This window comes from Osmia bicornis, chromosome 2, assembly GCF_907164935.1.
Source record: "Osmia bicornis bicornis chromosome 2, iOsmBic2.1, whole genome shotgun sequence".
Taxonomy (NCBI): domain Eukaryota; kingdom Metazoa; phylum Arthropoda; class Insecta; order Hymenoptera; family Megachilidae; genus Osmia; species Osmia bicornis.
The window spans coordinates 3,424,020-3,451,491 of NC_060217.1; the positions used below are offsets into that span (position 1 = coordinate 3,424,020).

General features: G+C 41.2%; 1 protein-coding gene across 11 annotated transcripts in view; it reads right to left on the minus strand.

Annotated features, from left to right (window-relative positions):
* Positions 1–449: 449 nt before the first annotated feature.
* LOC114875500 overlaps positions 450–27,472 on the minus strand; it is a 210,556-nt gene continuing 183,533 nt past the window's right edge. For 6 of the 11 annotated variants that reach the window (XM_029185855.2, XM_029185858.2, XM_029185851.2 and 3 more), the window contains 11 exons: positions 23,365–23,498; positions 10,621–10,711; positions 8,211–8,459; positions 7,529–7,793; positions 6,966–7,419; positions 6,529–6,796; positions 6,047–6,416; positions 5,636–5,925; positions 5,300–5,533; positions 5,061–5,211; positions 450–2,835 (listed from right to left, as the gene is read on the minus strand). In XM_029185855.2, coding sequence (XP_029041688.1) covers positions 2,582–2,835; positions 5,061–5,211; positions 5,300–5,533; positions 5,636–5,925; positions 6,047–6,416; positions 6,529–6,796; positions 6,966–7,419; positions 7,529–7,793; positions 8,211–8,459; positions 10,621–10,711; positions 23,365–23,498 — 2,760 coding nt within the window. In that variant the 3' untranslated portion in view covers positions 450–2,581. Of the gene's footprint in view, positions 4,224–5,060; positions 5,212–5,299; positions 5,534–5,635; positions 5,926–6,046; positions 6,417–6,528; positions 6,797–6,965; positions 7,420–7,528; positions 7,794–8,210; positions 8,460–10,620; positions 10,712–23,364; positions 23,499–27,472 lie in introns of all 11 variants that reach the window. The other 5 variants (XR_003789252.2, XM_029185857.2, XM_029185856.2 and 2 more) reach the window with 5 other exon arrangements.

Sequence of the window (27,472 nt, forward strand, 5' to 3'; positions counted from 1 at the left end):
TAATATATATATATATACAGGGTGTTCGACAACAGGTGGGCAATATTTTAAGGGGTGGTTCTAGGGATCAAAATAAGACGACAATCAAGAATAACGAAATAGCGTTTGCGGCTTTGTTTGCCAGTAATTAACGTTTAAAAATTCGAGTAAAAAGCGCCTGAAACCTGCAATCCGCTCAGCATCGACGACCGAACGTCAGGTCAGCAGGGGTCGGTACAGTCATAATTAAGAATCGAAGCCGAATGCTGCAGTACCGAGAAACAGAATAGCACGAGGTAAGCTTCTACTATTCAATGATTCTTGGTTATGACTATACCGACCCCTGCTGACCTGACGTTCGGTCGTCGGTGCTGAGAGGATTGCAGGTTTCAGGCGCTTTTTACTCGAATTTTTAAACGTTAATAACTGGAAAACAAAGCCGTAAACGCTATTTCGTTATTCTTGATTTTCGTCTTATTTTGATCCCTAGAATCACCTCTTAAAATATTGCCCACCTGTTGTCGAACACCCTGTATATCTATATCATCTACGTGTAAAATATTTCGATTTCTATCGACTCGTTATCTTAAACGTTATACCAACTAATGATATTATCTCCTAGTAATTTGACCAAACGCGAGTTCAAACTTCACCTGTTGTTCTCGTACAAATAGCGAAACATTCATTTCTTGGTACGGCGTTTTGATCCATTTAACGTTAACCATTCTTCCGTTATACACGATTTCCTTCTTACCATTCATTCGTTGAGCGTTACGTGAAATTTATATACGCTCCTAATTCAAACGTATCCTTTTATTTTACACAGTTCATTAACATACACGCTCTTTCATCGAAGACGGAACGAAAAGTTGTATGTACGCCTCTCTTCGGCGTACCTTTTCATGGTGCGTGTTTCGCACAAACAAACGGTACGTTATATTCATCGACGATCGTTCAAGAAATGGTACAAATTCGTGGTCTTAAAAAAAAAAAAAAAATCGTCGATTAAGTCCTTAATCTAGAGTTTCATTCTAAGCTCAGTTTCAAAGAATATGCACGACACTCTTGTGCCTAATTCAAATCGGATGTGTGTTCCTGTCGAAAATCGTAGAAATTCTTTATCTATCACTCTTGTACGCTTTCTATCAGTGAAATATTGTAAAATTAACTTTTCCAAATTTGTTATGTGCGTACTTGATTCGTTACGGACTACTCGTTGAACGTCAAGATTGATTTTAATTAACAAGATCATCAATGGAGGTATTGTTCCTTTTGTTAAGTCAAATCATAGTTCCAGTCTATGATTTATATTTTCTTTTCTTTTTCTGTAGTAATTTGTATGTACTGTACACACTACACACACTAAGTGTTTAGACCACATTTTACATCGAGTTACTCATACTTTAGTATTAATATTCATTATGCATACGCTAATTAAGAAGTCTATCTTCATTTCGTGAGCAAGAGTATGTTTCAAGTACAGTAATTAGTTTCTGGTTCTATTCGTTTTGAAATTGAAAATTCTTTCATTGAATATTCTTTTGTTTGTTTTTTTATTTGGAAAGAATTCAATGAATAGTTCAGAGGAAGCTCTAAAACGATAATTCTTACGATTACTTCATTACTAGACGAAACAATATTCTTCATTATTTTGCAGTTTTGTCTCAACAGTCATCTTTGATGCTTTTGAAAAATTCGAAACAAAAACACACAGATGCCAGGCATTGAAGACGTAACTGGATAATGAATAATTGTTCTTATTCGTAGGAAAATGGATAGTCTATGTACAGATCGAAATATTCACGAATGGAATAACGAACAGCAAGTACTTAGAGATCAAAGAAGATGTACACCTTTACCGTAAATAGGCAAACAAATATATCGTACATAAATTTCTTCGCTTATTTCATTAATTTACACAATCGTTTGTCGTGTGCAGGAACATATTTCTCTCTCTTTTTTTTAAATAAAGATATTGCAATTTTAAGCAATAGCATGGAAACTCTGTTTAAAGATGTTGGTCAAAATCTTCTCAACCTACAAAAAGACTTAAAGCTTTTTCAGAGAGGACTGAACGAAAAATAAATATTAAATTAAATCCTGCTAGCGTTAACACTAAAACTATACTGACCCTTTATGATAAACCCATAAGAATACAGTCGTACAAAAAAAAAAAGCAATTTGTACTTCCCCATCAAAATTACGCGTGTATGATGTTACAGAAACCAAACTTTGACTTACATTTTACAAGTAAACTCTTCATGAATTCATTTTCATAGTTCCATGTGCTCTCAGTGAGAATATCAACCCTTGTGCACCGTTCAAACTTTTATCATCTTTTTTGCTACTTGGAATTGTACGTTAAATTTGCAGAACAACAATCGATTATTAGATATTAATATTTCCATTCGGGGTGAATTTAACCCTAACGGTGCACGAGGGTTGGAATAAGTAGTACAATCAGCGTCTGTAACTTAAATTCTCTCAGTAGCAAAGCAGATGTAGGAGGTTGGTTCGATCGTCGAATGGAAACAGTTTGGTCTGAACCCTATAAGAGCGATCAATAGTAATTTTACGATAGACCCCTAGATCGAACCTCATCCTAGAGCGGAGATAGCTTCATGATGTCACCGCGAAGCTCAGCAGACGGTGTGTCGTCCAGGTCGATGAGACTGGTATTGGAGCCTCTGGAGGATGGCGGAACGATCTCGTCAAGGAAGTCGAAAGAGGCCACGGCTTCCCGTTCCTTGTCTCCGTATCGCACGAAGAAATCCTCGCCTCGTCCAATGATCGACGGCCTCGATGAACCCCACGTTGACGGCAGTCTCAGCACACGATGTGCCTGGGCCGCCGATGCTGAGAAACCAAGCGCAGCGGGTCAACATGCCTCAGACCTCACTTGATCTCTTTTCTTTCTCTTCCTATACCGGCTCTAGCAGACACAGAGTAGCTCGGCTTAGCACTCTTTTACACGTACCACGTTCCTCTCTCTTTCTCTCCCCTCACTCTCCTTTGTCTTTTTTTTTTTGTTGTTTTTTTGTTTATTGTACATGTATGTGCATTTAACTCTTTTCATCGTCTTCCATTGTCACGTGATCTCTTAGTCAGTTAACTTTTCTCTCGTGATACGTTTTCATCGCCCAACGAAACAATCTCCATTGGCAAGTAAGCGACGTATGAATTCGCGACAGAATCAAACAGCTTTGGGGTTGAGATCATTTTTTCAGAAACCTTGGGTTAGAATCAAATTTAGGATAATTCCAATGCAAAAGTTCTATTTCATGAGATTCGAACACTACGATTCTTTGGAATAAATAATAAAGCTGTTTGTCTGTCACGAGTAACACAGATGCACGAGTACCGAGGAATGAGAATGAGATGTGTCTGCGAAGGTTATTACGTTAAAAGCTACAATAATGACTGTTATGAGATTCGTGTTATCGCAGTCTTATTAGTCAGATGGCGAGTAATAGAGGAATGATAGGAAGTAATGATGAATGAACAATAATAATGACGGTCGAGTACCTGCCAATGACACTGCACAAGTACCAATTGTCTTCAGAATGAGAGAGAAAGTAACTGTGTTACGTGATCCTTGACGCAATTCCAAGCGCGTTGTTGAACGGATACAACGACTATATCTGATAAATATTGTTAACAGACTTATGTACATAATAATTTCAAATACCTACTGTAATCTAACAGCTTATGTCCGGCTACGAACGCCTAATTATATCTTATCACAATGATCGTTACTTTATAACTAATAAAAAGAAAAAAAAAAAGAAAAAAGAAACAATATACATATATTAACACATTACGGACAACTCTGTCTCAACGTATACCTATATCGTATCATTCAATGAAATCACAATTTGCCAACAGAATTCAAAATAAAATATATAAAAATATGAAACGTCCAACGATACGTTCGTAATGTGTTAATGTTTCCATTGAAAATTTATCAGACGTATCGGATTATCTACTGTCCGGTAGGTGGAATTGCGTAAAGGTGACTCCGGTACGAAATTCGGTTCGTTTGTCTTCTGGTTAATAAATATCTGTTAGTAAGCCAATGGAAAATCCGTTGTAGCCGTACAGTTCACGTTGGATCTGGCCCAAATTAGGTCCCGGCGAAACGATTCCTCCCAACTGGCATGTCGATTACAGAAACTGATCGTCACTAAGCCGAACTACGTAGCTTTTCTTGTGACAATCAAAGCACACCGCGTAGGAGCTACCATCTGAACAGAAAACGTGGAAAAGGCTATGTACAGCGAGGGCGACTAGCGTTTCGTGTTCATGTTCCGTTTCTGTGACTGTACAGTGATTTGTCTTGACATGTTACCATAGAATTCACGCTAATATACCATACTACCATCTACCAGCTCTCATAAATAAAAACTTGGAGAATTTGAAGTAATAATTGATGCATGATTTTTTGCTGATCAATCTCTAGTATTTCAGAAAAGTATTGCTGCTTGCAGAAACAGTAGAAAAGCGGCGATCCCATATTAACGCGTACGTTGTCACGATCGCACACGGATAGGCAGAATTCAATGCGAATTGAATTATGTAATATTTTTAATCATTTGTATGGGTGACCTTCGTAAGCAAAAACCAAGTTGATATCTCATCGGGCCTAAGAGATATTGACCAATCCGTGTAAATAGATTTTAACCCTTTTTACACTATTAAGGGTCGAATTTCTAAAAGTTCCTTCTTAGCGAGTGCTTGATATCATCATTTCATTCCAAATTTATCTTGAGTATAGTAGCGTGATCTATGCAACAGTTTGTTAGTAATGTTAATTCGAGTGTAATAAGCGAAAGCAATTCTTTCATACTGCATTCTCGATAGAAATTGGATACAGATCGATAGAAGAACGTGTTTCCATGACGAAAGACAATTTAAAGTTCGATATGATCAAAGATTCTAACATCGATTCCTTCAATTTTATTTCCGTCAAACACGAATTGTGTTAAGCGGAGGGTATAGTTCTTAAGTCGAGAGAAAGTATTTCAGAGTGATGTGCAGAGGACTGGACAAGAAGATAGGTACAAATAGAAATGTATAAATACCTTTCTTTTGTCGTCGGTATCGGTGTAATCTATGCAAGTGACGGTAATCAGGCGGTTCATCCCCCGAGTCACTTCCTGCTGATCCGCTGCTCGATGTCGCCGAAGAACTTTCGCTGCTTTCTAACATCACGTCTAAAAGATTGGCTCTTGCCTATAGAAAACGTCAATTATTCAAACACTTATCCCTTGTCCTTGTAATTTACCCAAGAAATCGAGTCCAGCATATGTACGGAACTCACTTTTGGGTCGGTAAAGTCAATGTCCCGTTCAACGTGAACCCATCCTGTTGGGCAGCAGCAAGCGAGATCCAATTTTTCCAGCGGCACTTGGCTTTCATGGGTGACCGTGTGTTCCTCGCCCTTCCTGATCATTCGATTCAACTCGTCTATCACATCTTTCGACGTGGCACGTTCATGGAAACTCAACGATCGATCTCTGCCCTCCACTAACAGAGGCGCTCTTGCTGGACTGACCTAATGGATGTGAATCATTTAAAATCTCATTAAGTCTTTCAAAACTTAAATTTTTAATTTTTCAAATTTTTTCCGATCGTTCAATTTGATTAGAAAACCTACAACTGTGCTCGGCGTGGAGGAAGTGGCCGCTTCCTCGTCTTCTTCGGGGACAGCTCCTAATTCAGACGGCGCTACCGTGGTGTAAGAGACGCCACCGTTACACGCTACTGCACTGATTATTCTCTCTTCTGGTGCTAAAGACGGCACGGGTATCTGATCCAGCAGATCGTCGTTACTGCTCGTTTCAACGACGTTCTCCGTGTTGCTGTTATCTTGATCGACGGATGTTTCTATTTCGGTGCACATCGCCTCGGTTCCACGCTCGTCTTTGTTTTCAGTTTCCTCTACAACTGTTTGCATGAAATTAAACTTCAATTTACATTTCAGATATATCTTAACCGCCATTCATTTCACGCCGATCAGCTCTAAACTGTTCTTTATTCTGTCTTTAACAACAAAAGAAACACGAACCTTCCGTTGCGAGAGGTACGTTGCCGTGCTCCAACAGATTATTCGGTAGTTCGGCTAAGTACATTTGCTGTTCCGCGATGAACGAAAGCACGCTTTGCAGAGCTTGTTCCCTGTCCGGCGGAGGTCTTCCGCTTCTCGACGACGTGCTGGCTAAGCTTTTCGTACTCTCGAACTTGACCAACCTGTAGAAGTCTCTGGTGAAATCGGTACCTACGGAGGGAGAGTCTGGATCGTCGCTACAACCGGATAAAGCCGCCGATGATCTCTTGCTGGAGTTTTCAAGAGCTCCCTCTTCGCTGCTCCAGGAAGCACCCGGGCTTGTAGCGTACGGCCACGAGCCAGTTGCTCTGGCGTCCATCAGCAAAGCAACCTGAATAGGAGAATGATAATTTGTAAATAAAAATTGTAAAAAAAGATATCGAATAAAAGAGAAGATAAAACAAAACGAGACATCGTATTAAATTTCGTAATGACTTTCGTACCAATTCGCCTCCGGTTCTATCAGCCAGGTAACTGGCACCATTCCATAAGCATTCGTTCGCGTCCTCTTCCAATTCTAGAGGATTATGTTCCTTGATTGCCGGCAGAGCCGGGGTGGTTGTAGTGGTAGCAGGTTCCTTCCATACCGTGGATTCATTTTGAACAAGGTCCTCGGTGGACAACGAGAAACTCCAATCTTCCAGTTCTGCTCTGTCGTATTCCAACTCGAGGAGATCTCGATGTTGTTGAGCACTTCTGCTGTCGTCCAACCTGAAATTTATCTCCTCCTTTAATCGCTGTCGCTATTGTACCTCTTTTCAAATTAAACGCGCGTATTAATTACACCCTTGAGATCTTCTTTATTCGACGAATACACAAAGGATTTAATACTTTATTAAAATGAAAACGATTCAAAGATGTTACAAAAATAATTTCGAACCTGAGCCATTGTTGCACATATTCAGCATCCCAACCTTCCTCTTCGACGAGGAGGAGAGAGGACGATCCAATGGGGCTGGATAGTTTGTAGGGTGTAAAATTGGTCGTGGTGGTCAACTTGAGGCATAGATGACTGTCAGAGAAGCTACGCATCACGTGTTGATACGGCAGCAAATCTTTGGTCGGTGGATAGCTGTGACGTGGGTTTATTCCTACAGTGAGATTCAACGGCAAGAATAGAACGTCAGGGTCACCGGCGTCAAGGGCGACCAATCTTGCATCCGGAGAAACATCCGCCTCCGTCTCGTCGGTCGCTTCCTTCAGATCCTCCAACCCTCGGGATGGTTCTTGTCGAGCACCCTCTCCCTGGACATCGCTGGACATCGTCGAGTAACCTTCATCCCTGTTGCCGCTCTCTGGACTCTCGCTCCCTTCTTCTTCCGACGGTTTTTGGGCTAAATTTTGTTTACAATACACTTCAGTATTTACCGCTTTCGTTGTAAATTTCAGAGACGATAGATTTTGAAATTATTCAACGAGTTGCAAAATATAACAGAAACGTACCCAAGGGTCTGTTTCGTCTACATTTCGTCGCAGCCATTACTGGTATCTGTAGATTAAGTGAACGAGGCCTCGCTAAAGGAACCCAAGCTGGATCGAGACCAAGCGCAGCGACCACTGCCGCTGGTCCAGCTTCGAGGATCCCTTGAATCAACTCAGTAGGACTTCCAGGACTCGCTGCCTGTGCCAATAATCCTGAAAGCGTTCGATTTTGAGCTTCCAGCTCGCGAATACGCCTCTGCAATGCACCGATTTCTTCCCTGAGACCCTGTGCATCATACGAACAACCATTACACCCTGTCCGCCGAAACTAGTTTGATTTGAACGATGAAAAGCGCGTTAGCGGACAATGAACGAGGGTTTGAAATTGTGGAGGCTGAAAATTTGATATACAGTTGCATATGGATAAGCAAGGTTTCACGCATAAATTATAGTTGACAGAGAAAAATGTTAACGAGGATTGTATTAACTTATTTTTTAAACACACAGACTTGCAGCTTGGCAGATGCTGATTAGAGAGGATCAGTGTATGAACGAACTTTAGATACACTTAATTACACGAAGAATTTACAAGTAAGCAAAAAACATTACAAGAAAAGAGAAAGGAAATAAAAAGAGCGAAGGAGAAGTCAGAAGAGATAGAGAGAAAGAGAAAGGAAGTGGTAACGAGAGCATAGCAATGAACCTTTTGGGATAGAAGGGCGCGGACCACCTGGTTGGCGACGTCGTCCAAGCACCGCTCGTACTGGCGACGCTGAGCGTCGGCGTCACGCGCCAAGGCGGCGTGCTCTGTTTCCAAGGTCGCCAGACGTGCCACAAGTGCAGCATGCACTTCGCCAGCACACGCAGCTTCCAAACCGCGCAGCTGACCCCTCATTGACTCGTTCTCCAGCTGCAGCTTCGAGATTTGTGCCTGATACTGATGTACGCGTGCCTAATTAACAAAAAGAATCTGTAAAATATCTTTCCTCAATTTATGCTATCGTTTCAAAGTTCCTGTTAACGTGTACTTCTCCAGACTGATGCAGTGTTTTTTTTACAATAGCACGACGCGGCTCGTGGCGAGAGTTAATAACGCGAGCGGCCGTTATTAGCAGAAAAGCGTTTAACGTTAAATTAGGGCTGCGGAGACCTGTCGGAGACAGGGGTGCTAATAGAGGGTGCGTGTGTCTGATTTATAACAGTCGTGCCAGCCAGCCGGCCCTTGCTTAATGTCTACACCCCCTTCTTCTAAAAGTGAAGGGAGTCCAACGATTTTCTGTCATCCAGCTCGGGGGTGGCGCGGGGGGAGCGAAAATAAAAATACAAACTGTGCGGCCTCTTCTTGGAATTCGCCCCGTGGCTGAACATCTGCCTCGACGCCGCGCCAACTCGCACCTCGCCTCCTACGTGTAATTTATCGTCACACATCATGCTCCTAGACGTCCTCGCGCCTCTGTGTCTCTAAATTGCACGCATCCTCCACGCGAAATTTCTAATCTAATTGCGAAACGACGCGCGTCGCCGACGCGGACCACAGTTTCTGTAACGCTTGCTCTTTAGTAGTCTTCAGGGTGGTTGTTAATTTTAATCACGTCAAACTACGTCTGATGCTCTTGTTTTTCGGTCTTCTTACCAGACACCGAACACAGCGTAGTATCTTATGCTACACCGAATTATAGGGCACGGTTTCGAAGTATAACTTTATAGGAGGGATCTGCAAGCATCGATAGGGAAAGGGGGTAAGTTTGGCTGACGGTTGGAAAGTAAAATCGAACGGCTACAGAGAGGAACAGTTGCAGGCGTGCTTCCTCATGGACGATAGAGGGATTCTCAGGGGCTCGCATCGGTGGGGTGGCACGACATTGAACCAGGGGATCGAGTGACGATCGATAATAAACGGTATTTCGTGGGGCCAGTGATGCACACCCCTCCGCTCTCTGAATCTACGACTCTTTTAGAAGGAAACCGGCCGTGAACGAGATAGTGCGTACATTCTAAGGGTTCGCAGTAAACGCTCGCGTTTACCGTTCTCCCTTTCACTGCAGCGACGTGCCATGTTACTTCGTTAAGTCAGGAATATTGGTCGTCGGCAAATACGTAGCAAAAGTATCGGGCGGTTTATTGCACGGGGGATGAACAACGTCGTCTAGGCATTCGGAGAATTTCTTGAAGCTTTTGTGACGCTTGTATTTATACGAAAAAAAAGAAATGTATGATGCATTATAAGCGCATTGAAAAATTAATGGAAACATCAAAACTGATCTCTGATAACAGGCTTCTTTTATCACGCTGATTAATTTTTCTCGTGTTTTCTTTCCTTGATGTTTCGTGGATTAAACGTACGGTAAATAAATTGCATTACGTGTATGAAAATTCTCGTTCAATAGCAAAATCTCATTCTGTGTGGCTGCCAAGAACAATCGTCCACGACAACTTGAATTGAAATACAATAACAGGTCTGAGAGCACTGAAAGAGCTTTTTCACCCGAGTGTCATTGTGTCCTAGCTTTTCGTGTACAAAAAAAAAGAAGAAAGTAACAATAAACGCTTGACTATCCGATCGAAAGAGTTCGACAGTCTCTTCGTTATCTCTGTTCGTGCTTATCGACAACGCGATCAAGGGCTGACATCAAGGGGAATGTTCCGCCTTTCATTTTGTCCTCATTCGGGGTGGCAGGCTAAAATCGGATGAACCACTCGAATGGGTATAAATTTAAGGAGAACGACGCTCCGTGGAATTGAAATCCTGGTTCTGTTCGTGGAAAAAGGGAACCGGTGTTTCGGTGTGACACGAAATACGACCAATTATCGGCTAATCGAGCTCTCCTCTCGAATCAGAAGTTTTAACAAGTTTTCAATGGGAATGTAACCGATATTAATTTGCGTAATAAAATCGCCTGTTGCACATTTTCAAACAGCTCTTTTGTTACTTTTTCATTATTAAAATAAGTAAACTAGAAATTGTATAGCAAAATTTATAAAAAATGTTTACTAAACCTATTGTAATTCTAAATTCATTTAAAAATAGTATTATGCGTTAATATTAAAAACGATTCCAGATGAATAAATAGATATCTAAAGTTTAAGAAAATCTATTTAAACGATCGACTTACCTCGTAAGAAAGCGTGAGCGCGGTTTTCTCTTGCTTCAGCTGTTCAGCCCTGTGTTTGTGCTGCAACAACCCTCGTGACGTCTCCTCCATCCTGAAACAAATCGTATTCACTTGAAGGAGCAGTCCAATTTTAATTCACGTTGAAAAAGATTCGAATTGAACAAGCCCCGTGAACCATTCGCTTCAATCTCTTTAAGAGATTGCTCTTTCTAGCACGTTAATTCTACTGTGAAATATTAATACTTCAGAATTCAGTATGACCGAGTTGGGATTGAAGTGCTCATCGAATAAATAAAATTGATGAAGAAGAAAAAAGACAATTATTTACAAGTGCCAGGGTGGCAATAGGTAGAATAGACACCAGAAAAACAAGTAAAATATAAAAATGCAATCAACATCATGATTCATTAGTAGCAATGATTCCTTGCCTCATTAATTTTCATTTTTAAAATAATAAAATTCTTTCCGCCAGCGTGAACAGAATCACTGAGTCACGGTACGTTTAAAAGAAGCGCAGAATAAACCAACGAAATTTCATCCCCCCCAGTTTAGAATGCAACCCCTGTTTAACGATTCAGAGTGTACATAGAGGTTTATCTACAAGAGAACACGATTCCAGGAGGAATGATAAAATCGGTGGAAAGAAATCGTGACCCTTGGCTCGGCGGTGATTCGATTATCCGTTTCTTCGGAGCGTACGAGCTGATTCGCGCGTGTCGCTCGCGGACCAACGGTGCTGCTCGACAAATTTCTTCATGCGCACGCTCCGCGGGCTTAATGATCTGATTAGAGATACAAGAGGGTTCCACGGGCTGAGATATGAAGCCGATTTAAGCTTTTCGAGGGAGACGAACCGACCGAGGGATTTCCTCCAACGCCTGGCAACACCCTCTTCCTTCCCCGCCGCGCTTCCTTTTCGTCCTTCCGAACTTTCAAACTAACTGCGTTCTTCTGAGGGGCAGCGTCCAATTGTTTTCTATCGCGAAAGCCATCTGCAGGAACGCGGAAGGCTTTAATGAAGATTAATTGCTAATTACTCGATGCCAAAGTTCATCGTTCCTCTTTGTCGACCCTTCTCGAGGAAGAAGAATCATTTTTCTCTTTGATTTGTGCTTTCGATCATTGACAGCGAGAGATTTTTATGGTTTCTCGTTTAAAATTTTAATCAAGTGTTTTTTCGTCATAAGTCTCATGGGGGATTCGTTTGTGTACATATCGGATCGTGAAAAGAAATCCCGCGAATAAGTTGACTGTCCCGTCGTGCTCAGACTCCTCCTCGATCGTGTATATTCGAAAAGTTCGAAGATGTTAATCGGCTTAAAACTCTGCTCGTTAAAGTTTCCAGTTTACTTTAACTCTTAATGCGCTCTCGAAACGATTATGAAAATGATCTTCGACGGATCGAAACATCCGAACGGCTTTAACCAAAGATAAACCATCCACCTTTATTAACGCGCCAGTAAAGGGTGACATTGTTTCGCGTCTCCTCTTCCTTATCCCGTTATCCTATATCCTTCGTTACTTTTTCTCCCGCTTTGTTTCCACCTCGTTTACTTAACGTTTAACGGAGCTTTCCGCGGTCGAAAGTTGGACGATGAAGTTAAAAATGTATTATTAAATAATGGTGAAATATGAAGCGTGTAAACGTTAGCAAAGAGAGAATTGTTTCAAGAATTGAAGAAAGTTTCTTTATAAATCTGACTCTAAAATATTTTTATTTTGATCGAATTTTAAATAACAATTGAGTTTGTAGTACGACGAGATCTTGTTTCTTTTATAAACATAATGTAATAATTCATGGGATTTGAAAGTAACCCCGTAACCTTCTTCATTAGAGTTTTAGCCTGCGGCAGATTGCAGTTGCGAAAGTAAGGGAGGAATTTCAACGGTGATTCCGTGTAACTTATCAACTGGGGTGCCATTTCAGGCGCCAGGCTTAAGAACAATGCTCCGCAAACAGTAATTATAAGTGCAAACAGAAGAGCGATTGTCACCGGGGCAGTCATACGATGAATAATCAAGTTTCCCGTCCTTCTGTAAGGGTTCACTTCGCACATTGTCCCTTCATCTTCTTCGAAGATATCGCCTGGATTTCCTTCGAACGTTTAATCTTTAGAAACTTCCAACAGAATCGTTGAAAGCTACCTTAGATTCTCAGGAATATAATTATAATTGTGAAAAATTTCTAATTTTGAAGTTGAAAAATTATAAAAGTATCAAACATCTAATAATTACAAATTGTTTCAATAAACTTTGTAAAGCTAAATTTCAAATAAAATTAAATTCCACTTTCAAATCCAACTTTAAATAAAAAAACTTATCTTGGAATTTACATTCTCCCTTTCAAACTTCGCCAACAACAATACCACCGATCACTCCCGTTCAGAATCTCTTCCTACCACCGCGGAAAGTATTACTTGCGTTAATTAAATCCAAAACAAATCCCATTCTCGGTTCCCTTTCTTGAAAGGTCGCCAACTTTTTTTCCCAAGCAACGTCCACGGAAAAACGTGTTCGAATCGCGATAAAAAAAGCGAAGCAGCAAGCGGGAGACAATACAGGAAAGGCCGTATTGTTCCCCTCTTTCCGGCTGTTCTACGACAACCGAGCGGAAGATGATTATCGTTTAATGAAAGTCCGGCAACGTGGTTCCGCGTGTAATTCGGCACGCCGTGTTCCTGGATCATTATAATCGAGTTTGCGAGGCAATTGCCGTAAATCACGAGGAACGGCTGCTCGCTGCCATACGTTTCTGTCTGTGATAGAAACTGCGGACGGCTCTCGACGATCACCAGGATGAGGTGGAGAAAGGGAGAAAGTTTCGGAACTATGATTGAGACGGTGTTTATGGTCTTATATTTCAGAATTATTGACCATTGACTTATAACAAACTTAATTAAGACAGAAAGTAAAAATCCATTCTATTTCTATAAGCACGAACATTTTGAAAAATTCCATGGAATTCACCGAAAGCTTTCTACATCCTCTAACCTGGGTATTTTCCTATATTTTCACAAAGGGTGGTTTCTACTTCGACGAGAGACACTGCGAATTTCATTAAAATCTACACGGTACACGCTGTACAGAGTGTTCTACGTTGTCCGGTGCACTTTACGCAAAAAAGTGAATAAAATGCGGCAAAGTGGAAAGAGGGTTGACCCGGCAGAATGTAATCTGCCCGGGGCACTATTGTATTCGAGTGCAGAAGCGGCAGTAATTGCCAACGTGCCGTGCTTTGTCGAGAATTGATCAAGAGGTTCCGTACGTCCTATTCCCCTTCTACTCTTAACCGCAAACTTCTTCTTTCAGGGACAGAAAACATTCTCGTAGGACCATTAATCTCGTTTTCGTGAATCGAGTTGGATCCTGGGTATTTTTCAACCCGGAACAACTACCGGGGAAGATGTATTGTTACAAGACGAGAATTCGCTGCTGCTTCCCAAGCATCGCCGATTCTCTCTCTGTCGCGATAAATTGGAAAACTGTTCGATTACTTTGTCTTCTATTCATGGTGAAACGAGAATCGGTTTACCAGAGATATTCATGTGACAAAACGAGATTTATGGAAACGTTACCTATGGGGAGAATTCATTGAAACTTAAGAATAATATTTTTTAATAACACTTGTATTAAAAATTAATATTCTTTGATTAAAAAATAGCCTACAATATTTTAGAAGAGAAGAAGATTAAATAGGTTGAAGGGGAACTGTTCAAGTAGCATTAATCAACGTTACCTATCACCAAAATTTATTGAACCTTATGAATATTTTTTAATAATAATTGCATTAAAAATTAATATTCTTTGATTAAAAAACAGTTAAAAATATTTTAGAAGAGAGAAGGATTGGACAGGTTGAAGGAGAATTGTTCAAGTGGTTTTAATCAGCGTTTGTTTGATGCTTTTACTACTACGCCTGACGTATGGTTTACTCGTACTACTTGCGCTCGCGTTTAGCGCCGCAGTGAAAGTAGCTACGTATAGTCAGACACACTAAAACTCTGCCTATTAAGAACACGAATAGCTTTCAAACTATTATTCTACATTATTAATACAATAATAATATTCCTTAAAAATTATTTTTTCTTTTCTTTTTCATAATTATTTGATTACTTTAGAGTCGAAGCATCACCAATTACTGACAGTTTGTTTATTACTCCCTGTTACTAGTTAAATATTTATAGGACTCAAACCACGTGACTCAATAATATATATTCCGGGATGCCTGTTTATTTTAGCCCCGGTCTGCGTTTGCATAACTCACGTGTGCCTCAACGTACGTGCCTCTCTATCGCTCACGTGCGATCTAACGTGTAAACAATAATTACCCACGCTCGAGTCTCGCCGGGAGGATTTCTTTTTCGAGGAGGAGAAAAACATTGGAAGAAGTCTAATCGCGTGTCGCGACGAAAGAAATGCGAACGGGGGTGTGACTAGCCGGATCGTTTTGCAAATTAGTTGCACGCTTCGTATATCAGGGACGACCAGACGTCGAAATGGTTCTAGTGACGGAAAGGGGTTGATATTGATTTACATAGAACTATTTAACAATTTTGTAAAAAACTTAAGATTTAATAAAAACATTTCAGTAATCATTATAGAAAATATCAGGGATATGGAGATGATATTAATTGTAATAAAACGTAAAGTTGTATTTTATTTTTATTTAATTTCCTATTCTATTATAACTCTTTGTATAAAACGAAGAACAGATTTAAAATCTTGTCAGTAATGAAAGGGTTGTTAATGAATAAAGTTTTATTTCACAAAGAACGAAACGCGGTAAATTTATTTGACGTCGAAAAGAGTTGAAACCGTTTACACAGTTAGTTTGCTAAATCGTAAGTCTGGAAGCAAACGGTTCTTTGTTGGACAAACCGTAGCGAACTCTCTATTTTTGCCAAACAGCCCTTTTATATTGTTCTCGGGGGTATCCGGCGACCAATCGTCCTTTCCCTCGAGCTGTACATTGGGTTTTATTACTCTTGTCTCAGAGGAAAGTAGCGACTATAATGTTTTATTCCCTTGCCTTCAGTTGATCTTCATTTTTATCTCGCAACACTCATAAAATTACTTCTACTCATTTTCTCTTTTTTTTTTTTATTTACTTTCATCAAATTATTATTCATAAATTTTATAAAACTATAATCGTCCTTAGAAGCGAAAGGGTTGAGCAAACCACGCTAAGCAGATAAGTTTGATCCAGTTTCCCTAAAGAAGGACCGTCGAAGCTTAGGGAACTTTCGAACGTAAGAAGCCGTTCGTTTCTAACAGCCGTATAAGTGCATAATTTGTTTATGACTCGCAGAAACTGTCTGAAATATAGGGTAACGTGTCTCGTAATGCATTCATACGGATTGCAGAGGGGCGACGTTCTGCTGACAGCATAGACAAACGCGGTTTGTGGGACGAGGGTAAACCTTCTCTTAGAAGGTGATAGGAAAGGTTCGATGACAAACAAGATTGGATGAATAGTGGTGACGCGATAATGGCTGGTTTATAAAGCGACATCGAGTTTTATGACACGCACCAAGTAAACACCTGTTCAGGGAAAACCGAGCCCTTTGATCTGTTCGCTCGATAATTTGAACATGAACAAAATTTATTGAGATATGAAATATATCATTTTTACAAGCAATTTAATATGTTTGTCATTTATCTTTGTAAAGAATAGATATAATTTTCTGTACGTAGTAAAATGTTCATGTTGTGAAAAGGGGAAAGACATGACGTGTGAAATAAAATTACTTTCGTGATGTATGGGAATCGATGGTTTATCTTTTTGATACGTTCGTTGAAGGGCGATAATAATCGAGCGAAGCTCGCACGATTGTTTTCCCACGGAGGCTTCCTTTATCGAATCGAATCGAATCGCACCAGCATCGATGGGGTCCTGTTAGGAGACACGAAATCTACCCCAATTTTCGATCTACCAAACGTTTGATTATCCTCGCTTATGACAGTTTCGATCAAATGGAACTGATATCCCTGAAAATTGACTATGTTCCATCGGAATTACCGATAACAATTGCACGCGATGCTTTCATCCCTCAATTTACAACCTCCCCAATCTTCATACTTTTATCCTACTAATTGTAACAGTTATTAAAATTCAACAAAAAATCCGGAAAGTTAGTTGAAATATGCGCATCAAGCAATTAACAATCACACCGATCACTTCCCACCACTAATATCTATCCGAACCTCTCTTTCACGCAGGAAGCCAGCAGCAATGTCAAACAGACCACCCCGGCCCCGGTCGCATCGAGTTAAACCCCAAATCCACCATAGTGGCTAATAATACAACCCCCGCGAACTGACCACCGTGCAATATTCCTTTTGCGTGGCCGATCTCGTGAAAGCGGGTTTAATTAACGGAGAAACCGCGCGTCACGCACGATTCCTGGATCCGGCAACTCGAAGCCGACTCGATCATCGTTTCGAAAGCCGCTCGTCACTCGATCCTACGCCGCAATGCGTTTACGAGCGACAAAAGCAGACAAAGAGAAGGAAGGACCTTCGTTCCGTCGATCGTAAAACGCGTAATAAACGGGCACCGTGTATCTGCTGGTTAATACAATGAGACGGTAACCACGCTTAACAGGCACTCGTAAAACTGCGCTCGGTGAAATAAATTGAACACGGCCAGCCTCGTCATACAGGCTCGATTTCGCGAAAAGCAATAACGCTACGAACGTGAACCGGGAACAGAAACGATTCCATTCGATTCGTAACGCGACGGGCTCGTGATTAAATTTTTCATCGGTTGTTAGGCTCATTTCGAAAAAAAAGTGATTGCGATGAAAAGAGTAGCGACTGAAATAATGAAACAAATTGAGATGACCTTTTATTACAGAAATTACACGATAAATTAAATTAGAGAGTTTATACGATAAACAGATCAAATGGAAATCAAATTTAAACCACGAGAAATCAGATTGTATTTAACAGAAATCGACAAAGCGAAATTACGCGGATACCAAACGAACTTCCAAAATTTTCACGGAAAATTGGTTGTACGCGAGGCATGAATTTCAACAACAGGTTCAACGGACACCGAAAATTTCGCTCGATGGCTAAACGTTTTAACGGCACGCGCGCCTACCTACATTATATTTCAGGATATAATTGCAACGAAGATTCGCAATTACCCGGAAAAATGAAAAGTGTCCGCAGGAAATAGCGGTTAATTCGACGTTAATGGTCGTCGACACGGCGAGCGGTCATAATTTTCGTGGCAATTTTCGATCGTTACCATCGAAATTGCCATTTCCACACGGACTTTGCAATTGAATAATTTTCGCCTATCATTTCCGTCTTGCCACGAATTTCGGCCTGACCCGACGTATTTCAGCGAATCGGAAATCTACGTAGATGGAAATTTCACAGCGTAATTCCCTCGGTGAACTTTCGATTTTCACCTGTCATTCACCAACGAAACAGCTCTCCCTCGTTTCCTAGGTGTAATATCGTGCGTTTTACGAGCAACGTTCGGCCTCGTTCGTCGTTTGCATTTCAAATGTACACGACAGAGGTACGACGATGATTTGCGGCGACTAGAAAGCTGGAACACTTGGCGCGATTGCGTCAACTTTTCAACCTTCCATCGCTCGAAGAACAAGCAATTTTTCTTTGAACCCTTCAAACGTTCCGAGCAACGGAGTGTGTTTAGTTAGAAATAAAAATTTAAAAAAATACAGTTGAATTTCACGAAAGGGTGACTGAACAGCAAACAAATGAAAAATACAGTCTACGCAAAAACGAGAAGAATACGAGCCAACACAGCAGACAAATACCAGTAGAAAAACTAAAATAGTAGGAAATCAAGGAAAAACAAACGAAGGAAACAGACAGCTGTAGCGTAAAGAAGAGAGTAAAGAAAGGCAAGTAGGCGAGAGCAAAAAGGTAGAAGGTGTAAAAAAGAACGAAAACTCTCTGTAAGAGTACAAAGAACGAGAGAAAAAGCGCGCTGAAAGGGAGTTTGTTCACGACAGAAGTGTATTAAACGGACACAGCTGTTGCAAGCTGGTGTTATTTCGCGGATAAGCTGGCGCCATTTACCAGACGATCGAAAGTTAAAAAGTTTACCCGCACAATTACGCTATTGAACGTGCGTTAATTCGGGAGAATGAAGATGGAAATGTGCATCATGGCTCCCCTATGGCGACAGCGTGCAATGACATTCCATGCAGGTTGTTCATAAATTGTAACCCTGCACATGGTTCCCATTCAGCCGAGAAATTGTTGAAAATTTATTACCATCAATTCATGCGATTCTAATTAAAAAAAAAAAAAATTTTTATCGTCGAGGTGTTAAATATCTCCGTACAATACTAGAAAAACCTATCTAAGGAAAACGATTCTGGCCGAGTCTGGTTTCTCCTTAAACCCTTCAAACAAACGAGACCTGTTTTCCTCTCTCGCGTGAAATTCAATCTCACTTCATCCCCTGATAAATAGCCCGAAGAAAAAGATAAAGCTTGCTCGTTTATGCGAGAGAAGCGAAAGGCGTGGAGAAGGTTTCCAAGCAGAACAAGCAAACACGCGATCCTTCTTGGATCCTTTTCAAGCCGGAGAAATCCTAATCATACCCTACCCTCGTCACGAATCGTTGCGTCGTTGGTCAAAAGGAAAAAGCCTTTCGAACGGGTTGAAGGATCAATCTATGCCGGCGTATGTTCCACCGGCAACGCAACGTATAACACGCTGTTGTTCCAGGAAGGAAGGGGAGACGAGGTGGGCTCACGCACCACGTAACACGCAACCAGAATGCGTGTACACCGAGCGGACATTTTGTTTTAGAGAATATAACGCGACATGATGCATTACAACCGGCCGGATATACCGGCTGACGGTTTTCTGTCCTGAATGAATAATCGCTTCGGTTAACGCGACACGTCTGCCTATCCCTGCTGCTCTTCCCCTTGCACGTATCATTTTCTCCATATTTTTTCTTATTCGAAGAGACTCGATCTTGGAGATATATTTTTTCTGTTACACAATTACTGTTAACAAATTATTCTTGATGATAGAAGACTCTTGTGTCAATAATTGGATGCTTGCAAGAAAGCAAAATAGCAATTTTATTTGCAGCCGTGATAAAACGGCATAAATTTATCGGGTATAATGTTCCATTGGGACGTTCAGGTGAATTGAGACGAGGAGCAGAGGGATGTTCGCTTCCAAAGGGTGGCGCCGTTACCGCCGTCTGTAGACTGTCATTTCCGTCGGTAGCATGGCAGATATAGCGGTCGTGTAGGGCTGTTATCGACTTTCCAGCAGATACCAGTCGCGATTGATCGTAATACATCTTTCGTACTGTAATTTTCCACGAATCTCTGATCTGAATTTACGATACGATGCAAAAATAAAAGATACGAGACTCATATTTAATGGCATAGAATAAGGTAGCATTATGAGTACTAAAACACAATTCAGATTTGATACGACTATATCAAACGATCCTTCATATCATTTTCACGTCTCTCGATCTATTTTATAATTACTTCTGTTTCCAGGAATGCACTTTAATAATATGCATCGGAACATAGTAATTAATCGATGCAAGGAAACATCAGCGAAGATCCGCAGACTCGTTACGAATAAACTTTAGAACGCCCCCGGGGGAACTAAGTCCACGCGAATTCTCGAGCAATTTCAAGTTCGTCTAGCTGTTCTCCAAGTTTCGAACGGCATTTTAACGAGACGTCGTTCTATTAGACGTCTTCGTCTGCCGGCTATCATTGCCTGAGAGCTACTCATTGAACGCTTTCATGTTTGTTAAGTGTTTCGCTAATTCCTTGGCCTTCGGATACGGATATCGTTGCCCGACAAAGTTTCCGGAAACATTTCCACCATCTACGATCTCTACTATTTCATGATAGATTCTCGACAAAAAATAGTTGAGACACTGATACAATGCATCGTGCTAAATTCGTGCAAAAATGTCAGTTGCAATACCAGCTAGCGAATAATCCGATCGACGTTACGTTATTGTCCGGCATGGCGCCAAGAAGTTTCTTGATAAAATTCAAACTTCCACGATATAACGCATACCATTCCGGTTTTCGAGGGTTATTGGCTGCAGAAGATACGATACCGGTGCCAAATGGGATTCGCGATAAAAATTCGTTTCACTAGCTGGGGATAGACATCGCAACAGACGATGCTTACAAGCCAGAAGATGGAGAAACCCGGAATACCTTCTTATCGGTGAAATTTCATCTACACTCCGTTACACGAGAAACGCGTCGTTCATCTCTGCGCGAAGCCTCCAGCAAATTAGAAAATACTTATTCAACGATATTGATTCGTGACTACGAAACAGATATTGAAAATCTTCCGCATCGTTAAAAGTTTAAGGGGTGCATTTCGTATTCTCGGCTTCGGTGCACAATATTCCCTCCGGAAACAGCGTCGAAGAGTTACGCCGGCGTCTGATACATATTCCAAAAGGAATTGAACAAGAACACGCTCCAGCGTTTGGCTACAAAAACTCGAGGCTTTCGTGTGTCGAAGCTAGCCGAGCAGACGTTGTTAGAACACGTTAAACCAGAGCCACGGCATCTCTCCCCTCGGCGAGTCACGTCCAACGCATCTCGGCAACGGGACAGGGTCGATTCTGCAGGAGAGAGAGGGTTGCTCGTGGCATTCTGCCATCAGAGACGAGATGCTAGCGCATTGTGCGTGAAAACGACAAAAGCACCGATGCGCTTCTCACCGGGCCTCTGCTTCCTGCCACATAGACGCTCTTCCTGGATGGTCTTTACGCCTCGTGCAGCTACGAGGTTGCGTTTACACGATAGTTATGGTAATTTTCACGTCGATGCAGAACGATTCGATGATCATCGATGTGCGTTCGATGTTCCATTTCTATGCACTTTGATTCTTAACTAATTAATGACCATTGTTGTCTCGACTGACCCCGGGATATGAGAAATGTAACGATTGTATTTACGATAAGCTGAGTCGAGTATCGTTACTCGATGGAAATTTAATTAAAACGTTCGATAGCGGGAGAATTAAATTTCACCCGTTCACACGAGCCCCAAGCCGTTCACAGCGACGCTTCAATGTATTTTACACCGCACTTAATACTCCATTTAACACTCGCCTCGTATAATTGAACATGACTAATGAACTGCAGATAATTAAGCAATTATTCGATTCCCTCGAATCGTTGCAGTTAACCGCGTCGTTAATGGATTACAAATAGCAACGAGTACATTTTTTCTGTTAGCAGTGATAAGAATGAAGAAATTTATCTTTTTAATCATTTGTCGTAAGTTTTCACGTTATCTCGTGGGGTGTTTTAATCAATTCTTTATTGGATCTGGTGGTGAGTCGTTAACTAACTACTTATAGGAATTTTTGATACATTTCGGATGATTACTATTTCAACTTTACTATTCACAAGTGAATTTACTTTTCTAACGAAACTTACAATGTCTTATGATTTAACGTCACAGTTCCACCTCTCGATATCCACTGTAATATATCCGGCTGATGCCGTTTCCGGCGGTGAGATTTGTCATCGAGAAAGGTTCAATATGAAAGAATTATTATCGACCTCTTACCTTGGACCTACCATCCGTAACTGTCCCTATTCTACCATACACGTTTAAGGAACATGTTTTCAAAATCGACTATTTTATTTCTTTTCATTACGAATTTAATTGGTCTTCTTTATCTATATTTTCGATACAAGTTCATCGTCCTCAAAGGGTTAAATATTAAAAAGGAAGAGGATAAAATGTTCATGATCTACGATTCGCAGCAAGCAGCAGCTGGAAGGGGTTGTAATCTCGGCTAGCTCGATACACCCTGATAATATATCCACGGGGTGACCAGCCCTTAGTCTCGTATACGTTATTGGAAGAATGCCAATATCGATGATTTACCATGAAATCCGCTAGTTATTGCGTGGGAAACGCGGTCTCATTATTTATACGTTATATCGCGCCGATACTTTTCCGGCGAGCATGTACGGGAAATAAAGTGCTGTCTGCGGCTCGATGAAATAAGCGATTTTCGCAAACCCTGCCGCACACGGGGATGAAGAGGGTGCGACAACCGGGGAAGGGGGTTGAAGTAAAAGGAAGGAGAAATCGATGTCGAACAAGCGCCTCGAATTATTGCCGGATGTTTGGCAAACGCATCGATTTACAGGTCTGGTTTCTCTTTTCCTGCCCATCGATGGAAAGGTAAGTATCGTCCAAATAGACGCAGGAAGAGATTCCAAAAATTTCAATCATTTTCAAGAGATCAAGTACGAAATGTCATTTGAAATTTTGGGGGAGAGATAATTGTCTATTATTATAAATTGAAAGAATTTCTGTTACCAATTACAATGAAATTGATGAGTGCGATTGAAATTCACACTGCGCTGAAATATTTGCTTTCATTTTGTACTCGATCGCGATTTGTGTTCTATACGTTCGTATTTTTTCAATACCATCGATTCAGGTGTTTTTACAACACGCTAACGCCGTGTTTTAATTAAACCGAAACAAATTAATTGATACGGCAGTGAAATCAGAACCAAATTGAATGATAATTTTCATTTCAATCGCGCTGCATCAAATTTTCAAATTTATTTCATGGAATATGTAACAGAAATTGAAATTTTATCAAAAGCGTAATATTGCACCGAATGGAATCGTATTTAGCGTGACGATAAAAATCTGTCGAAAATTTCATTACGTTGTTTCATAAATGGATACCAGAAATTATGAATTTCCTTACCTGGCCAGCTCTCTTTGGAGATGATGAACTCTGGAGCGTGCTCGTTCAGCTTCAGCCGTAGCCTCGCGTACACGAGCTTCGGCTTCCATTCGTTGTCGCCGTTCACGTTCCACATCTCGTTGCGTGGCCTCTCTCTGTAACAAACCAATCAATTCTTCTGTTAATTAAAGCAACAAAATACCCCATCTAAGAAGGTGTTTCGTTTAAAAATTCGAGTGCTTCATTTTAATATTCAAAGAAACGAGCGTTTGTTCTTCACCCCCATGAAAATTCAATCTTCATCGAATCGGTTCTCCCCATATCAAAAACGACCCACTGCCCCCCACAGCAATCATCAAGAACTCAAGTTCCTCGTTTCGTCTTTCAAGACCATTCATATTCTCATTGACGTATGCTAGCTCCCCTTTGTCATAATTTCCAATGCTTTCTCCACCCTCGGACTTTCACGATTTCATCCGGACAACGTTGACGGTTTTCAAGCTCAGACGAGCAGGAACGTGCGGATTTATTGCCACGGGTTACGTCCAACGGATGCGAAACGAATCGTAAAGAAAAGAAGCTTAACGAGGAAATAAAACATCGGCCAGGACTCTACTCGTCCTATTTACGATTCGCTCCCGGTTAGGATAAACGTTGATCTGCACCGATGACGGGCCTCCTTTCCTCGCTCCTACCTTCAGGCTACGTTATATCCGCTCCGGATTTGTCGCAGATTTCGATTTTATTTCCACGCTCAGGGATACAGTTTCCACGAACAATGTAAATCGAACGCAAATCGTTTACGTGGATACATAAATGGATTCGCGCACCAATGCTAGCTCGTTACAGAATTTTATGGTCATCCGTACGGTAGAATCAATTTTGGAGAATGGAAACAAATTGAATACATTTTATTCGGCTTTTGCGACAAATTGTACTCTGTGCTATTTGCGTTGTAATTTTGACGGTTGACAGAAGAATCACAATGCGAATTTATTGATATAAAGCAAAATTTGGAATTTTTACGGGTACTTCCGTGGTTTTAATTTTGAAGGGTTTGTGAACAATGTATGTGTTAGCTATCAAGTTTCAAAATTAAACAAAAGTCAATTAATATTGACTGAAAATAATTCATCGATTTGAATTCCTCTTGAATTCTATGCTTCGTGATCTCTATCCAGAATGGAAAGAGGTCCAGGACACGCGGTGGATGTCGGACATTTTCTTGATTAAACCAAGATGCAAGCTCGAGCCGATCGAGCGGAACGATTCGCGTCAGGGAAGGGCAGAAAAAAAAGCCGGAAGAGAGAAGCTCGTCGATCTTCGAGGGAATCGGTGGGAGGAATTATTCATGAATTTAAATCGAAGCGTTGCACGGTACATTGATTGCACCCTTTCGATTCCGAACGTGGCTAGAACCGTCCTCCAGTCCTGCTTCGGCTGGAACTACTCTGCTCTGCCCTATCAATAATTGCGCTCGACCAATGTGCCGAAAGCAGTATTTCACGCGATTTAACTCGATCTGCCTCCCATTGCGCCTATCGACGCCGATAATAAATCCTCCGCCATGGAAACTTGGAAAACGCACGGACCGTTTCCTGTCGATCGTTTCCACCTACGAAAAATGCTTGCTGAAAATGATCGACAGAGCTAAATTCACAGTAAATGAATTTATTACGATCCTAAAATCGACAGTTCTAAAAATTTGTAATTAAAAAGAATTGAAAATAAAAAGGAAATAAATTCTGAATTTTCTATAGGAATTCAATTGTTTTTTGTCTATCAGAGGAGGAAATCAATTCTACGGAATTCGAGAGAATTAAGAGCGGTGATGCTTAAAGTCGTTGAAATCAGGAGGAAAAAGAAGGTTGCGCTCTATTAAAGAGAGTCAGGTGAAAGACGTTTAGTCGAGGGTCCAAACGAAAGATATCGCGGAATACAATCTGGTAAAAGCCGACTGACCACTGCGTACCGGGCTTAAGGGATGGTCCGAGCGGATTTATGGAGCCTTAAATCCCGACGAACGTTCTCCACCCTGTCGTACTATTCTTCTTTTCGGGGGTTGCCTCTCGTCGTCCCGTAATACGATCTTGTCCTTCTTTTCCAGTTGCAAGTCAACGAAACGACCTCGGTACGAGGGCTTTCAGCAAGTTTAGCCTGTCTCGGGGTCACTTCCGACTTTCTAACTTTCCTCGACGAGGATTTAAATCGATATATTATTCATACGGAAACAGTGTTCTACCGAGGGATCTTTATTATGTCGTCGAAAGGAAAATAAAGCACCTTATTTAAAAATATAAACTAGACGATGATATTTAAAGTGAAAATAATTCCTCATACGAAAGGGATGTTACTTTCTCGATTCGACACCCTTATACTACGAACTTTCTATCATTTAATCATTCGGTCAATTGATTCCAATTACATCCCTCCTCTCTTCGACTCATCAAAGTAATTGGATCTGAGTCATTACACATTACCTCGGAAAGATACGTCAAATACAGTAGCGATGTCCACGTGGAAAGGTTTAACACGTTTTTAAGGGGACAGTATTGGTTGCACAATGAGCAAGAAGGTAGGCACGTCGATCGATAACCGCACGTGAGTTTCATGCCAGACACGTGCGTCGGCTGAAAAATTCACGCTCTTAACAAGATTCAATGGCAATTCTTAGCGGCGCGGCGTATCCAAAGGATTCACCTATTGATTAACAAATGTTCCAACATCTTCTCTTTATCTCCTTCATGTATCGATTACGAACAACATGCGATCACACCTGTAACTGTCTGTGTTCAGAATTTATACACGTCATTTCTTATTTTTATCAAGATATACTAAACGATTTAGAGTTCAAATCCGGCATGCAATGAAGATTCTCGTATGACAATTAAAAATGAAAATACAAATGCAAAGAAAATCTATGAAATAAATTTGGGAATCCGAAGAAGGGTTAAATTTGATTATCTCCAATTTGCAATAAGTTGCAATTAAAACAATCATAAAGATTTGCCCATCTCACGCGGAAGAAGCCCTTACGAGGCCTTCCGTTCACCTATTCCCATTAGTATTCCTAGTTTTTCGGCGACAGGAGTGCAGCGTCGGTTCAAAGTCCCCGGTGACTCAGTGGGACGCGCGTGCACGAGGAACGCGTGCGTTTTATTCAGGGCACGTGCGTGTCGAAGCTGCGAGAAAACGTCCTCTCGTTCTCTCACTCTCTCCTCTCGAGCCAATCGACGTTGCGGCGAGTTAGAAGGGGCCATCTTTCGACTGAGGGCTAGCTGATCGAGCGACAAATAATTAATGAAGTCCGCGAACGATCTAGCATCGCTTTACCACTCTCCAACATCCTGCCCAAGAGTGGTCTTAATAATTCAACGAACGGGCACATTCTCGTCCGCGATCGGATTTTCCAACTTACGATAGAGAAACGGGGAAAGTAAAAGCTGGAAAGTCAGGTGAGCGTTTCTGGAGCAAAGGGAGCGATAGTGGCTCGGTCACGTGCCGAATCGCGATAAATCTTGCACGCTTCGCACCTTCGCCGAGCGGAAGGGTGCCCCCGTGGGGATGTAAACGCTCGCTCGTCGCCTTATTACCAGCTACTACGTGGCAATTAACCGTCCTCGTAAAACGATGAAAGGAATACATCGTCAAAGTGGACACGTTATTGTTCGAGACTGATTTCAGATACGATTCCATAACTACTGTACGAAGAAAACCTGCAATTTGTATAATTACGATTCCTAGGGAACAAAGGGTGGAACAATATTCAATCCTCCGGGTAGAAATCAAGAAAGTAACGAACACAGGGTAGGTATCAAAGGTAGCCAGTACAAACAATCGTGCCGTGGACACAACTGTGCAAACAGGATAATTAACACTTCTCAACCTCGATGTTACCGGTGCAACGTGCGAGTCATGTGTACTTTTCCGTTCCATGGGGCGAATCTTGCATCGTTGTTTGCAAACGGTCGATACACTGACCGGTATGTTGGTGCGAAAATTCGCGTCGCAGCTGTGACAATAATGGAAAATTAACAACCAGCCCGGACCTGGGATCATTTTTAACCTACCCAATTTTCTACGTAATTTAACGACTCGTTATACAAATAACAAAAACTCCCTGGGCGAG